General features: G+C 36.4%; 1 protein-coding gene across 1 annotated transcript; it reads left to right on the forward strand.

The window, feature by feature from the left end:
- The first annotated feature begins 7,468 nt into the window (after window positions 1–7,468).
- Window positions 7,469–16,471, forward strand: LOC137024645 (gastrula zinc finger protein XlCGF57.1-like). Its single transcript, XM_067392427.1, has 3 exons — window positions 7,469–7,537; window positions 9,644–9,774; window positions 15,118–16,471. Exons 2-3 carry the CDS (start codon window positions 9,690–9,692, stop codon window positions 16,191–16,193), a joined length of 1,161 nt encoding a protein of 386 aa, XP_067248528.1. The 5' UTR covers window positions 7,469–7,537; window positions 9,644–9,689; the 3' UTR covers window positions 16,194–16,471.
- The last annotated feature ends 651 nt before the right edge of the window (window positions 16,472–17,122 follow it).

Here is a 17,122-nt window from a genome sequence, read left to right on the forward strand (position 1 = left end):
GTAAGATGAATGCATAGCTGTTTTTCCATTCTTCTTTGTATGCCCTATTTTCGCTGTCAACTTTCTTCTTTAGACTCTTTGATAGTGCCATTTTCTCTCACCAGCTAGTTTAAATGTTAACATCACTCTGCACACGACGCAATAGCATACCTCCCGCACGCAAACAATTTAAAATTGCAGTTTAGTATGTGAGGATGCCAAGGAATAATTCTGAGTGTAACAGTAGGCTACGTCAAATAATTATTACAATAAGTTAGGCTCCATTGTGTAACAAGCAAATTAAAATGAGGCACATTTATTATTCACAATATGGAAAGAGGAAATAAAAGCATGACCCAAAGAGCATGAGCATTTTAAGAGCATGACCCAAACATGCCATTAATGGGCTTATCCAAGTACTCTTTTATTTTTTTAGTTATTTTTATCCATTCCTCATCTCCCACATATGTGTGTTTTAGCAAGGTGGTCTTTGTTGCAAGTTGGTGAATGAAGATACTTGCCAGGTCACTACTCCGCTTTATTAATTTATCCAGTGTAAAACCCGGACACCGCCACACAAATGTGGCTTTTTTCTAATGACTGTCCTACTACAGGATTTAACGCAGAGTAACAGTTGAATACCAGTTACAAAAGACACTTTAACAGTCTGTCACAGGCAATTCTAGTTGCATTTTTCATCAATGAATTTAAATTATCCTTTGACTATGTTCTGGCCCGCCATCTAGTGGCAATTTTTTTTTGGCCCGATGCCATAAAGAATCATGCTGATTAAGTGGCTAATGGCACAATCAAGCGATACTCTCCAAAGCACTGCATCAACAGGTGACTCACACCTTGCACCTTCACAGCACAGATTTTTCTATGAAGGAGTCAAATCAGTAACAGAGGAGTATGGCAGGGCTACACAGCATCTTATCCCTTACCCAGAGAACCAGATTCGCCAATGTATTTATTATTTAGTGCTTTATACAAGTCAGATTGTTTCAAAGCAGCTTTACAGTGATAAACAGGAAAACAATGATTCAATGATGCAAACAGACTTCAGAATAATACAGATCTCACGATTGGGCATAAACCACCATTGTTTTTCCCAGCAACTCCCAGCTCCCAACAACCGACCTTTTTGGGGCTCCGCTGTAATTGGATTGCATATCTTTCTCTAAGGTTTGAAGAACCTAAGAAGACATATTTGATAGAAGTCACCCTGTCAAATGTCAAATGTCACACTGTCAAATGAGCTGACAGAGGCATCAGACGTTTCATGGCTGAAGCCATAGGGATGAGAGATGGTTCACGAAGTGAGCACTAAGACCCATACAAAGCAATATGATTAACTGACTGTGCTGATCAGAGAATATTTACATCTGCAGTCAGCATGTGAAATTTGAAGAGCATAGATTAATTCTGTGCCCTGTCTGCTACAAGTGGTTAAACAGCAGGGGAGACCTGTCTGACTCAACTTGAGGGGCCCAGCATACACCATGAGGGGGACACCCTGTTGTAACTATGACATAGTGGTTGTAAGAACCAAGACACATCTCTTATGCCATGAGGGCATTGTTGCACAGAGCATGAGCAAAAGAAAATGTAATTTGAAATGCACAATTAGAATGTTGTCATCGCAAAATATGGTGGAACAGAAGAATGGACAGTCTAACTTGCACACCCTGCTATAACCATAACGTTGTGGTTGTGTGAACTGAAACACAGCTTCTGTGCACTGAGGGCATCATTCCCCATTTATGTTTGTTCTGTTACAGTAATTTTCAAAGTTAATAATAATTAAAGTGTCCCATAAAAGTCCCTTCTGCATTTGCCGTGTCTTTCAAGAAAATTCTTTCAAGTAAAGCATTCATGAAAGAAAATGGAATCTGCCTCAAATGTTGCATGCATTCATTGCACATTGCAAAAAACTGCGAACACCTATGTTAAATGCAAAGTTTGTGGTAGTGAGAGGCATAACATTGCCCTTCACCAAGAACCAGCACCCATGACTAAAGACACGAGGCCCAATCCAGAGTCTGTGGTGGTGATTTTAACAACAAGTCATGCTCAAAAATCTGTTGTGCCAAAGTTTTTCCTAGCGGTTGCCACAATAAAGCAGTGAAGGATTATGCAATAATTGATAATTAAAGTAAAAGATCAATGGCTGAGTTGTTTGATATGTTTGCCATCCAAATCCCTAGTTCGCCATATTCGCTGAAGACCAGTGCGAGTATTATTGATACAACGGGAAGACAAGGCAGTGGTTTTCAAATTGCATCCATGGATAGACATACCAGCCTTCCACTTCCAGATCTGGGGTGCACTTCCCAAAAGCATCGTTAGCCAACTATGGTCACAAATTCCGTTGAACTCTGTTAGTTACCATGGAACTTGCGACAATAGTTGCTTTTGGGAAACGCACCCCTGATTGAGTGTAATGAGATTCCAGATAACCATTCAGAGATTCCTTCACCTTCTGATGTTCTCAGAGTGCATAAAGTGCGTAAACTAATCAGTGGCCCACATGATTTACCATTCGTACAAAAAGAACCTGGGATGTGTTATTGTAGGCAATGTCTGTCTAGGAAGCCAATTTTGGATGGCACACTTTACACCAAGACTGTAGATAATGGATAGCCTTCACTCTTTAAATCATGCCCCATATTACATGTTGCAGCAGAAAAATTGCAAATCAGACCATTTGGGTGGCACAGTGTCTGAATGTACAAAAGATGATGATAAAGTGTCCATTGAAGATGACTACTTTCTGGATATTATTGAAAAAGGGTTTAAGAAAATTGAAATCATCATCATATTTCACTGTGTTCTTTGCCAAACACTTTGTGTCCACCTCCACATTCAGATAGCTTAGGGTTATGTGCAGGCCTAGGTGTCTACAGATCCAAATAACCAGTTTCTCCTCACACCTTCCGTTATCCTGACACAGAAATTGTGTACCCCTGTCATTCCTGCTATTGACTTTGGAACCAAGGATCTTTTCCAGTGTCAATGGTGACAAGTCCAACATCTAGTTAACATATTCTGGGATACATGGAGGAAACAGTATCTGTTTTTACTACAGACATGTAGAAAGCGGCAATCTGACCAACCCAATGTGGGTTCAAATAGCACTCAAAGATAGCCAAGCCAAAAGAAATGAATGGCCAATGGGAATTATTAAGCCGGTCTTTCCAAGCAAAGATGGAAAAGTTCGCAAGGTGGAAATAAGGGTTCCTAGACAAGATGGCACCAAGCTCTCCCATAGACTAGTAACAAAGATTGTCATACTCCTTTCTCCTGAAAGTTAAAGTAATGTGTCAACAAGCAGTTATATAGTGGCAGTGATCAATCCTGCAACTAATTTTGACATTTTATTTTATAATTGTCTATCTTGATGTTTAGTGCTAGAAAATAATAATAAAACATTTCAGTGTTTTAAAGTTTTAGACTGTATTTACAGGTTCATTTTAGTAACAGAGTTAAAAATTGCAAACCTCAGAAAATAGTAGGGTTTATTAGTTGCTGATGCAGCAATCATTATTGAATAGCTGAGTTAAGCAGGAATCAATGCATATTAGTGTACCCTTATTGTAAAGTGATACCAAAATATCTCATGTAATAACTTGTGTAATATGAGTTTGAAACATTTTTTTGAAGATTAAGCAACTCCATTAAATGACATTTTGTTAATAAATAAATAAATAAATAATATATATATATATATATATATATATATATATATATATATATATATATATATATATATATATATAACAATAATAATGAAGTTTTATTAAAGGTACACTGTAACTTTTTTGTTTGAAATTTACAAAATGTATACAATGAGTGAGTACAACATTAATTCATCTTCAAAACAGTGTTTTGTCTTATCGTGAATCACTATGGTATGTACGTAACAAGTGTTTATGTTCTGACTATTTTAGACCGAGCGGGCTGCCAAACGCTGCGGAATAGCCCAGTACCTGCATGACTTGTCATATGCATAAACAAAGAGAAATAGCTCCTGCTCAATGTTCTTCCGCAAGACATATGCAGTTTTGTTTATTAACTGCTAGAGCGCCAAAAATGACATAGTGTACCTTTAAAGGTTTCAAGCCCTGTATTGTGTGTAAAATGCCAGTTACTCTTAGCACAGGCAGAGAGAGAGTGTGACTACCAGCTGTACTCCATAATAAAATACCAATTCTGTTCTTTAGATCAAGCAGAAGCTGAAGGAATGGGGGCTAGAAAAGGAAACAAGAGTGGCATGGAGAGTTCAGCCAAATGGAAATGTGTTTTCAGATGATTGAAAACAAAATACGAGTTATACTATTGTAAGTTGATTTATCATATTATTTGGTTTTGCAAGAAATGATGGACTTTCTTCTCTCTTTAATTGTAAACACATGATAAAACACTCTTCTAATGCACTTAGTTTGAGGGGGCAACAGAGGTGGTCCTGGCTCACTTTGACTCCAGCTGTGTTCTCAGAAGGATTGACATTTTCAGTTTCAGTACATATTAAAATTTTTATAATTCTGTGAATTCTGCAGTACACATAAAATGTATATTGGTGTATGATAAGATTGTTGAAAGAGTTTATAATATATCATTAAGATATGGCTTAATTACTTTTATTTTAATTACTCAGTTTAAGTTTAATTTCAGACAGCTTTGATTTAATTGAACATTCTGTTTCCTAATAAAAATCACTTTGATATGCTAGTAACAAAATGCTTTTTAGTTTGTAAGAAAAATTGTTTAATTTTTTCTTTATTATCTGTTCTAATGGCTAGTAATGTTGTTCAAGATAATTTTCTGTATGCATAAATAAATCAAATAAATAAAAATGCATAAATCACTAAAGCATCTTTAATACCAAGTCCCTTTGTGTGTGTGTGTGTGGGTGTGGGTGTGGAAATAGGACAAATGGTGTAAAATGTCCACACATTGCATTTAAATTAACACTCATTTTGATTGGTTACGACAGTCATACGTCATTTCATGACGACAGACGTAACACGACACTGTCATTATTATTATTATTTTTTATTTTTATTTTTTTGGAGGTATGCATACTACACACATAGAAATACATATATAACAATGTACTTTAGGTCTCCTGACAAAAGTTAATTTAGTTCTTTTTAATAAAGAGTGTAACTTTTTTGAAGTGCCGCAGAAGACCAAATCTTTAGAATCTTTTTGACTAAAAGTTCATCACAGTTCAAGCACAGCATCCATCTTGATTTTCTCCAAGTTAGATGCATTCCTGGGTCAACATATGTTGTTGATCCTGGAACAACATTCCTGTCCGAACATTTATTCCTAACCATATCCCTACCCCTAAACCTAACCCTACACCTAAAAACTCACCTTTGACAAAAAGTAGTCATTAATAATGTCTAAATATCCAAATGAATTATGTCTAAAAACAATGTTCGCAGCAACTAGGAAATTAGGGATGAAACGATTACCAATTTCATGATAAACCACAATAAAATGTCACTGTTTGAAGAATTTATCTTCCAAAATCTGGCAGTAAGGTGTGGGAGTTCACTTTTAGTCCATCTCTTATCCTGAAATGTCCGTCTTGCAGAGATGGACTAAAAGTGAACTCCCACACCTTATTGCCAGATTCTGGAAGATAAATTCTTCAAACAGTGGTACAAGAGGATGTGGTGCTGGTCCTTCAGGAGTCACTCTCAAGCTGTCTGTCTATAAGGCCTATAAAAACCCAGTCTTCATGTACTTTATAACACTTCAGCTTGTGATTCTTATTAAGAGCAGGTCATTTTTTAGGATTCTTTAGCTAACCTAAGTCTCTGAGATCCTGACACCTCGCACTTCTGAAGACTCCAGGTAGGTTTCAGTACTGGAAAATGGTGGCGCTGGAGACTAAAGGGTTTCACACTTAATTCTTCACCTTAATATTTTGCAGTTAACATGTGTCTTTTCTTTTCCACCTGTTTTTGTATGTCCCCACTGACCCCATGAGCATTTTGCTGTCCCTTGGTCATGCTTTAACTTTGCAATTTCTAGTATTACATTAGTATTGAGTCCTTCTCGTGAGTATTGAATAATTTTTGACTTTTCAGACTGTGTTAAATCTCTTTTTTGGCTCATTTTGACTGTAAAAGAAAACCTGCCTAATAATTCTGCACACCTGAATATATTAAGCATTTTTCATTTCCAGCCTGAACAATTATATATCACTTATAAATTATTAAAAACAATATTAATAGTAGTTATTAAGATTGATGTGGATTGGAATTGGTAAAATGTGCTTGGAAAAAAAATGTGATCAGAAAATCAACTTGCCTAATAATTCTGCACAGAGTGTATACGTTTTTGTCTACCAGTGATGGATATAATTATAAAGTCACAGTGTTTCTAATAATCTGGTTATTGCATTTTGTATTTAGAAACTGAACATCATGCACTCTTAATAAGGTATACCAGTTTCTAAATGGGTCAATGACATGACGTGCCATTTTTTTTTTTTGTACAAAGGCCTTAATAATAATAAAAAACAAAAATATGACATCCAAAGTATGTAAGGTTGTACAACTAGATCTCTTTTATTGAATCCAAAAGGTTTTAATTATATTTTGCTACATATAAATGTTTTTTAAAGATTTTGAAGTGTCAAAAGGTCATTTGGTTTAACCGTCCAAAGGCCAATACAGAAATTTCATTTGTGATTAAAATGTAATAAATGTATATATTTTTTATTCTGGCATGATTTTATAACATCACATATCAACATAGTGCAAAATGGTATTACAATTATGTGTAGAAGTCGTGGAGAATGTCCAGAAAAATGAATTTCATCATTGATGTCATTCAGAGTAACAAATATTAAGGGACCATTTTGGATAAAGTCATGCGGTCAATATCATGTGGCAGGATGTGACATCATTCAGACACCTGCAAAAAAACACATAGTCATGAAGCAAAGTAACTAATTCTCTTTTAACTATTTGAAAAATTCATGTTTTAACTTGCTCATGAGCATGTCCTCAAACATCAGGTCATTCGGTACAACCGCTATAAAACATGGAAAATGTTGCAATATTTAAAAAACTTGTATTAAATATAAAATGTTTAATTGTCCTTTTGCTTGTTAGCTAGCAAGCTAGCCATCTAACTAGCTATATATCATCATGTTAGCATTGTTTAAAAATATTGTCATTCAGATAACCAGAGGTGTAATTCTGTAAAAGGGTCATTCTACAGAAACGTCCACTTTTGGTATGACAAAATGTCTTAAAATGTATTTCTTTTTCTAACATTTAAACTTAGACCACATTATTATATTACACTTTGACTTTATGAAACAAGCGATATAAAGAGCTTTGAGAAACTGTGAAAAAAAGGGGTCAAATAATATTTAAATGAATAACTTCTCTGTGTTATCACTATGTACATTTCAATGATATCGTGTGCAAAAGACTTTTATTTTGGCCTGACTATATGACGCCGTAAGGCTGTGCCGCGCCGCGCCTCGCTTCCGCGTTTGTGCTAACCGATATGATTCGGCTGAAGAAAGGTTTGTTTGTTTTCTGTTTGAAGTGTTTAAATGAATATAAACCATTCAGACAGTTTTACAGATAACGGTTAAATGGATTATTGTTGAATATAACACTGTAATGCTTTACCTAATAGGTGCGGATGCGACCAACTCATACAAAATAACGTTCATTGTTGTTATTAACCTAATAACAACAATGGACGTTATTTTGTATAAGTTAAGCGCATCCACACCTCAGTAACAGAACATATGCGTTTCATTTCGCTCGTCATATTGCCAAGCAGTACATCATGAACACGAATTCGCCACTTAGAAGCAGTGATGATGGAGGTAGTACTCGGCGTTCATTGAACCAAATGATTCACAAAACGATTCACTGTTTTCGAAGTGTTCGAATCACCGCACACTGACGACAACTGCTGGTCAAAACTGTAAATGCAACGAGAACACAAACGTGTAATGAAAATGAAAATATTTCATTAAAGTGGAATCTGTGAAATATAGCATAGTATACAAATCGTTTAATACCAAATATAAATCATAACTAAGTATGAATTATCTTCATATTTAATTAGTGTTCTTTTATTAATTTGTATAAAATGTAGTGTTTTTTGGTTAATCAGGTAATTTAAAGGTGCAATATGTAAGAATTTTGCAGTAAAATATCCAAAAACCACTAGGCCAGTGTTATATATTTAGTTCACTTGAGTACTTTCAATATCCCAAACGTTTCCAACTATTTGTAAATCTTGAGAAAATTGCAATTTTACAGGATTAGTCCACTTTGAAATAAAATTTTCCTGATAATTTACTCACCCACATGTCATCCAAGATGTTCATGTCTTTCTTTCTTCAGTCGAAAAGAAATGAAGGTTTTTGATGAAAACATTCCAGGATTATTCTCCTAATAGTGGACTTGTTCGTGCTTCCGCTTTCCGTATTCTTCAAAAAGCTTACGCTGTATGTCCTACACCTTCCCTATTCTACTTACGGAAAAAATAGAACTGGTGCTGCATTCGTTCTGTAAGTAGAATAGGGAAGGTGTAGGACATACAGCGTAAGCTTTTTGAAGAATACGGAAAGCGGAAGCACGAACAAGTCCACTATTAGGAGAATAATCCTGGAATGTTTTCATCAAAAACCTTAATTTCTTTTCGACTGAAGAAAGAAAGACATGAACATCTTGGATGACATGGGGGTGAGTAAATTATCAGGAAAATTTTATTTCAAAGTGGACTAATCCTTTAACCAAGGCTCCGGGACGTCTGAGGAGTCGCCTGTCAATTGGATCATACCCTCGATTTCCGGTTTTATTTTATAGAAACCATGGAAACACCAAAGAGGCTTTAATATTTACATGTTTTAACAGACAAGGGAACAACTGTTTTGATATATTTATAGACAGAAAACTAATTGTTATATAGCTCAACACATTTAGTCTTATTGTTTAAATCTAATTTTCTTGATTGTTTGCGAGTACCATGCTTTATCATGCCTCAGAGAAAAACACTATTTTGTGAAGTAGTTAACATATCATAATCAGATGCAGCTTTATTTTTAGTAACGGTAATACAGAATTTTCTCCATCATACAAAATTTTTAAAATTAATTTCATGCCATTTATCAACACAAAGCCATCCAACATTTAATATGATATTCTAATATCGATCTATTTACTGCAGTGTGCAACAGTGTCTCACAGCAGCCACCGAGTGAACGCACAGAGTAATGTTAAAAACATTTTCAACACACTCAAATGTATCTAATATGATAAACAGAGCTGTGTTACCTCATACTCATGACTGGAAAAATGGAAGCAGTGCTGGCGACTGTCATAATAAAATTTCCGCTGCTCGTGAGGCGTGTGTTGCGCAATCGCTCAAGCAGCCTCGCTCAGCTCCCACAACACTCGCTCCTGCTCTGCTTCATACTACAGTAACGTTAATAATTTTTTAATAGTCTAGCGACCTCTAGTGGACAGAAAATATTACATATTGCACCTTTAATGCCATTAACTATCCTTCTGAAGCAGCTGATTGAGACAAACATAGAGATTTAGTTTGGATTTATTTTTCTTTCTAATAATTGTTCTCATTTTAAACATGACATTGTCTAAACACACAGAAACACTCCTGGTGAAGCAACTGGGATCCTACACACTATTATAAAGATGGCGTTTATTAAAGAGGAGAGAGAAGACATCAAGATTGAAGAAGCATTCAGTGTTAAACAAGAAGACACTGAGGAACAAATAGGTTGGTTTCATTCTCAAAGCTGAAGTCAGTCATTTGATCCTTATTGAAATGTCCAGCTCTACAGAAATTAATTATATTTTTCAAGAATGTCTCATGTGTGTTAATTAAAGCAGTTTTATTTAACATGGAGTGGGTCTCTTGTGCAACTGAAAATTGAACTTTTTAGATGGATGAAAAAAAAAGGCATTTATAAAATAATAATAATAATAATAGGGCTGTCAAATGATTAATCACAATTAATTGCATACAAAATAAAAGTTTGAGTTTGCCTAATATATGTGTGAGTACTGTGTGTAATTAATATGTATATAGAAATACACACAAATTAATGTATATATTTAAGAGAAATATGTAAAAAATATTTTTATTTATATATAATATAAATTATATAAAAATATAAATAAATATTCTTGTAAATATTTCTCAAATATATACATGAATGTGTTTGTATTTATATATACATAATAATTACACACAGTACTCACACATATATTAGGCAAACTCAAACTTTTATTTTGTACGATTAATCGTTTGACAGCCCTAAATAATAATAGTAAGGATGCACCGATACCACTTTTTGCGGAATGAGTCCGATACGATACTTTCATTTTTGGTGCTTACCTATAACAAGACCTGTATTTTAATTGGGTCTTTCTATCTCTCTCTCTCTCTCTCTCCTTACTGACAAGTACATAATTTTTCTTTCTTTGCTATTGATATATCCGACTACAAATTTTCCAGCGATGTCTGTGAGAAAGGGATGTGCACTCAACACATTTGGCACTTCTATGCTACTGCGTGCTCAATCTTCTAGCATGCATCAGCTTGTGCACAGCAGTTATACAGGTGTAAATATTGAATTTACATGTAAAATTATATCAATAGAGGGTATGCATAGGCGTCACTTTCTCGCCGGCACACGCTCCCTCAGCTGGACTGAGTGGCAAAAGAACCTGCTGCATGACTGGATTTAATAGGGGAAACTGCAAAAATATGAGTAAAACAAACGATTGCACTAAAGGTTGAGCTCGAAAGTGTTCCTTATGACTTCAAAGAAACCTAATCCATGGATATTGACATGCAGCCAGGAATATGACATTCATATGTGTCTGATGTCGACGCCGGGGAAATGCATAAAGCAAATCGGCTGTGAACGCTTTATATAAATACAATATAGGTTGGTCTAAATTGGAGTGATCACTTATATCAATGTTATATATTTCGTCATATCGTCCAGCCCTAAAACTTGTATAGTTTTTGACAGTGTTTATTTAAAAGCACCCAATTATGCAGAATATAAGATGCTAAATATTTAATTGATGAGTTGTCAACACAATATATAACAATACAATATATAGTTAATGATTTTACCCCAAAATCCAACATTTCGACACACAATGATTACTGCAAAACATGTTTCTTTGCCTGGAGTCTAGTTGTTTCTGTGAATTGCAGCGACCTATTTTCTTTCCTTTTTCTAGCTTTCAGCAGTCTGTAAAAATATACCTCAGATTTTGTGTCAGATCTATTTGTACAGTCAGCTCTTTCCCATTGTGGATGTGTTTTGTGTGTTTCTCGCGGCATTCACACTGAAAACCAATTCTGCCACTCAGTCTTTTTCCACTCAGTGGGCTTACCGCGGTCATAACGGCCGACCGTGCCTACCCTCTATTAGCCTACATTAACTTCATGGAAATCTTTCATTTCTGATATCTTTCATTTTTGTCTGTTTCTCTTTGTCTGGACACACACACTGTACACATGCTGAATGGTATCAGGTTTTGATATCTGAGCCTTTTAATGCGTACGAATATGAGTACACAAGCGCAGTATCAGGTCCAATACTGATACTGATAAATGAAGAGTATTGAGGTGTACATTCCTGAAAGAAAACAGAAGGCTTCAGTTTTTTAATTCAGGGAGTTAAAAAAAAAAAAAAAACATGATTAGTGATATAGAGAATAACTACCTTTGGCATTACTTTGTGCTTTGTAGACCCTTTTTTGACAAGCCATCCCATCTTGGATATCATTAATACACTCTGTTAACTGCAGTTGTGCAGTTTCAGCAGGAACTAGAAACTAGAGGTGTAATGGTACATGTATTTGTCCCGAATCCTCACGGTATGGACATGACGGTGCATACAGCCAGACAACGAATGTAGTCAGTCACAGGTGATCCATACTCCAGTCCAGAAGGGGGTGCACACGGTAATGCAATGCTGTTTGCTAACAGCCTCAACAGGAAAAAGAGCAGAAGAAGAAGAGATGATCTGTGCACCAAAACAAGAACCATGTGTTCAGATGGTACACTGGAGCTTGAAGACCCACCTGCTTGTTTTAAAACAGCAGTGTGGGAACGTTTCAGATTACAGGTGACCTATGGCAGCAGTGGAGAGCGAGTGGTAGAAAGGACAAGGATGCTGTGTTGGCGTTGTAAAGAATTGTTTACACTGCACGCATCTGTGGCGCGTTACGGCTCCGGCAAGGTTTTGTTCCGTACTCTGCGCGGTGTGAACTCACACCGGAAGCATTTCAGAAGCAAAGCGGCTGGATTCGCGAGACCACGAGATTTGCCTGTCTGACGTTGTTTTTGTTGATTTTTTGTGTTTTTAATGACTAAATTGTTATATTTTGTCCGGTTTAATTGTGTTTATTGCTTTGCCATACTTTATTTTGCTGTAGCCTGCAGATGAAGTTAATACACTTAAAAGTCCAGTTATGGACAACAAGAACAAAGAAATTTCAAGTTTTTCAACTTCAAATCTCTTGTCAGTTTCTGGCTTCCTAGTGATATGAAATATGAGCGGGAGTTTACACAGGGTGATTATTTTGACTTTATTTTGTATTTGAGCGGCGCCTCTTGGATGGCGTGTTCATCAAAAATAGGCGAGGCGCCTATCTTTAGCCAGGCGGCGCGGCGAGCCGCTTCAGGGATGCTTCTAAAATGCACCGCGGCGCGGCTGGTGTCAACACGAGCATTAACTAGAGTGGCCGCGTATCAGCTCCGGTAGTTGCGTCGCAGCTGTAATGCTCCACAGACACGTGCAGTGTAAACGAGGCCTCAGCCGTAACGCGTGGCTTACCCCTTATTTACACTGCACATGTCTGTGGCATGTTTCTCTTGAAGCCAATGCGGAAGTGATTTAAGCCCTATTCGGACGGGATTAGTTTTACATGGGGAGGTGGGGGTAAAGTAATTATTACCAGAGCTTCTCTGTGATTTTAGTCCCGTCCGAATGTGCCATCTCGGTAATCATTACGGACAATGGGTCTCATTCATGAAACATTCGTAAATATACGAGTAAATATGTGATTTGCGTGTAAACAGACTTTCCCGAAAACTCTCCTCCTGATTCACAAATACTTCGTAAACGTCAGAAGTGATAGTGAAATGTGTGTGTGTTAATGAATTCCAATCAGTCGTAAATGGGACGCGCTTGCACGTTCATTCTCAATTACCATAAATCCCGCCCATTAAATCCGACTGACAACTATATATGGGCATCATATTATGACACCAAATGAAGGATTTTGGCCATTTTATAGGAAACAAGTTCCATAGTTTGCCCAGCCCTATTGAAATCAATTCATTATTTGATTAAAGTGCTCCGTTTGCAGATGCTATAGGTGCGTTCACGCGGCCTCGTAATTCCTGTAGTTACAAGATTCTAGCTTGTAAAAAGCGTTCACGTCCTCGTAGAGTTCGTAATTACAGTTTGTAAGCTGGGAGTTTTCTGAAAGCTCCCACATGTAAAATGTGGCCACTATACCACCTGACCGCTGTTGATTAATTTAGGTGTTGATAGTGGTGCCATGCAAACGCATAATTTCCAGTCCAAGGACCAAAAGGACGTGAACAGCTCCGAATATAACGTCATTTCAAGATAGCGGTAAATACAAGGTGACGTGAACGCAGCTTATTACTGGCTCTCACAACAAAAGTAAAAAGAAAAAACGTATGTAATTACTATATATAATATTTTTTTCAAAATGATGTAAATATGTACCTTATTAAGGTGAATTAAAATGCAGCCTTATTAATGAGCAAAACGTTCGGCTGTTAAACGCACTATTTACGCGTGACTGGGAGCAGGTGTAGATTTCTTTCGTACCAACTAACATTTGGAAAATACGAACATTTTAATGAATCCGAAAATTCACGCCAGAACCACTTTACACATGATTTACACAAAAATTCGTTCTGCTCTTATTTCATGAATGAGACCCAATGTCAGTAAAGATTACGGCGACTTTTACCTTCTGTAAAAAGGTCCGGAAAAATTACCTCAGGTAATACTAATCCCGTTCAAATAGACCCGCTGTAAATATGTACGGTAAAATTCCGTAATTTCCTGTTTACAAGTAGTTTTCTGCATTTTTCAAGCATGGAAGCACTTGAATAAACATTAATTTGTGTTGTAGGTGGTGGGAAAAGTCTGTTGCAAACCTCAAGTATTTTCTACATACCATTCAGAGCAAAAAGAAGATCAAAGCACTTGTCAGAGGCACAAAACTAATTTTATCTTTAGCTAAGTGCCTATTACCATCATAATCCAATCAGAATTTAATTAATAAGTCATTTGACTGGACCTAACTGTTATATATAGTTTATATATTTAGATTAAATGTGTTTGCGCACATGGTATGAGAAAGCAACGCACACCCACATGACGACAGGGAGGTGACGGCAGTGTAAATCGAGTTACCTCTCCCACTTCTGCTAGTTTTACTGAGATGTCTTGTCCCGTGCGAATTGGCCAATTAATATTACAGACGTCCTGAGGTAAAATTGCATTACTCCACATCCCCATGTGAAACTAATCCCATCCGAATAGGGCTTTAAACTGCAATTCATCGACTGGCCACTAGGGACAGGCTCCAAAAGAGAGCAGAATCTCATTGAGTCTCATGTTAAAATGCCCAAATTTACAGCAGAAAAAACCTTTACAGCCTGGTACAAATTGTGGTTTTGGTCTGTATAGCCAATTTTGCCCTTCATGACAACTGAAAGGGGGTGAATTTTTTTAAACTGGCGCAGACGACAGCACGGAATAAATCCACACATACCAGCCCACGTTTCTGCTGCTGCACACATTGTCGTGTTGTAAATAAGACATCTGCACTGTTCCTAGGACAAATTGCTCCGGGTAATTTCGGTGGAAACTCGGCTTATTTAACACACCTGAACAAGTGAGCGTGTTAGATAAGAGAGACATACACAATCCCAGAATCTGGATTGAAAGCACGATGTTGCTGTTTTTGATGCTTTAAATGTCTAAATGTTTTATGTCTTGCTTTGTGCCATTAAACCTGAACTTTTATTTATCTCTGTTCAACTTAGACCTGATAGCACTTAAAGAGGAGAGTCAAGAACAGAATGAAACAGAAGAGAAAGATCAGTATGAGGAATGTCATGATTTCACAACTGGAGACAAATCTTTTAATTGCTCACAGACTGAAAAGACTTCCTCACAAGCTACTAGAAGTTATTTCTCCTGCCAACAGTGTGGAAAGATTTTCGATCAACAAGGAAATCTTAAAGTCCACATGAGAATTCACACTGGAGAGAAGCCTTTTACCTGTAAACAGTGTGGAAAGAGTTTTGATCAACTAGGAAACTTTAATGTCCACATGAAAATTCATTCTGGACAAAGCCCTTTCACTTGCCAACACTGTGGAAAAAGTTTCAACCGAAAAGGAAACCTTAAAATTCACATGAGAATTCACACTAGAGAGATCCCTTTCACCTGCCAACAGTGTGGAATAAGTTTCACTCTAAAAGGAAGCCTTAAAATTCACATGAGAATACACACCGGAGAGAAGCCTTACATTTGTCAAGACTGTGGGAAAAGTTTCATTCGAAATGGAAGTCTTAAAAGCCACAGAAGAGTTCACACTGGAGAGAAGCCTTATACCTGCCCTCATTGTGGAAAGAGTTTTACACATAAACCAACCCTTAATGCTCACATGAGAACTCACACGGGAGAGAAGCCATTTGTATGTGCTCAGTGTGGAAAGAGTTTCAGATATAATTTAAATTTTAATCGACACATGAGGATTCATTTAAGAGAGAACTCTTTTATATGTCATCAGTGTGGAAAGAGTTTCAATGACATGAGATATCTTAAGAGGCATGTAATAACTCACACTGGAGAAAAGCCCTTTATGTGCCATCACTGTGGAAAGAGTTTCAAAAACAAAGCAAATCTTCAGGTTCACACAAGAGTTCACACTGGAGAGAAGCCTTACACCTGTCTTCAGTGTGGGAAGAGTTTCACACTTAAAGGAAACCTTAACATTCACATGAGGCTTCACTCTGGAGAGAAGCCTTTCACGTGTCTTGAGTGTGAAAAGAGTTTCACATATAATAAAGACCTGAAACGTCATCTGCAAACTCATTCTGGAAAGAACTTGTAGTGTTCCTCAGTGTTTCAAGAGGTTTACAAAATAGAGCATTTAAATAATCACTTGCACATTCATTTGTGGAAGACTTGATCCATTAAATTCAGACTTTGATCAGTTAAATAAGATCAGATTTTATTTAAAAAATCTCACAGATCACACTCACAGATACACCTGAGAAGGTATACAGATGTGAGACCCTATTTGTGTTCTATGTGTGGACAGAGTTTTAAATGGCTTGGCGGTTTAAAATGGCACCAGAAAATATGTATCTTTTTGAAAGTCATTTTGATTGTATAGAGGCATAACTCGTGTGTGTGTGTATATATATATATATATATATATATATATATATATATATATATATATATATATATATATATATAATTCAGTTCAGTACATCGGAATCAATTATTATTTACATTATATAAAGTAACTTCCATCTTGCTGTAAAATGTGTCTGCTTTTACAGATTAAATTGAAATGATAAACCATCACATGTGAATAGTCTTGGATTTAGGTGTATATTTTGAGACTTTTCTGACATTTCTCAGTTTGTACATAGGTCTGTTGTACTCTTATCCAATCAGATTTGAGCTTATCAATCAATCAGTCATGTGAGCACTGAGCATACAACCAAAGACTAAAATAACATAAGACACATCACTTGTATTGTTTTTAATGGAAGAAAGGGCAACACGCAATATGGTGAAATAAGTTCCGCCAAACGCCAAAGTCATACTTTTTTTTTCTCTAAATGCTTGAATCACTGCAGCGGCCATTAGAAGCTCCGGTTCCTATAGAAACAGTCAGATGCGTGCTTCTTATAGAGACGCGCACTTAGGACTGCACATGCGTATTATCTTGATCCAGCCTGAAAAATGCAGTTTTTTTTGTCATGATTCGAGCATTTAGAAACCAAATTTATGAGTCAGTTGTTGTCA

This window comes from Chanodichthys erythropterus, chromosome 8, assembly GCF_024489055.1.
Source record: "Chanodichthys erythropterus isolate Z2021 chromosome 8, ASM2448905v1, whole genome shotgun sequence".
NCBI lineage: Eukaryota > Metazoa > Chordata > Actinopteri > Cypriniformes > Xenocyprididae > Chanodichthys > Chanodichthys erythropterus.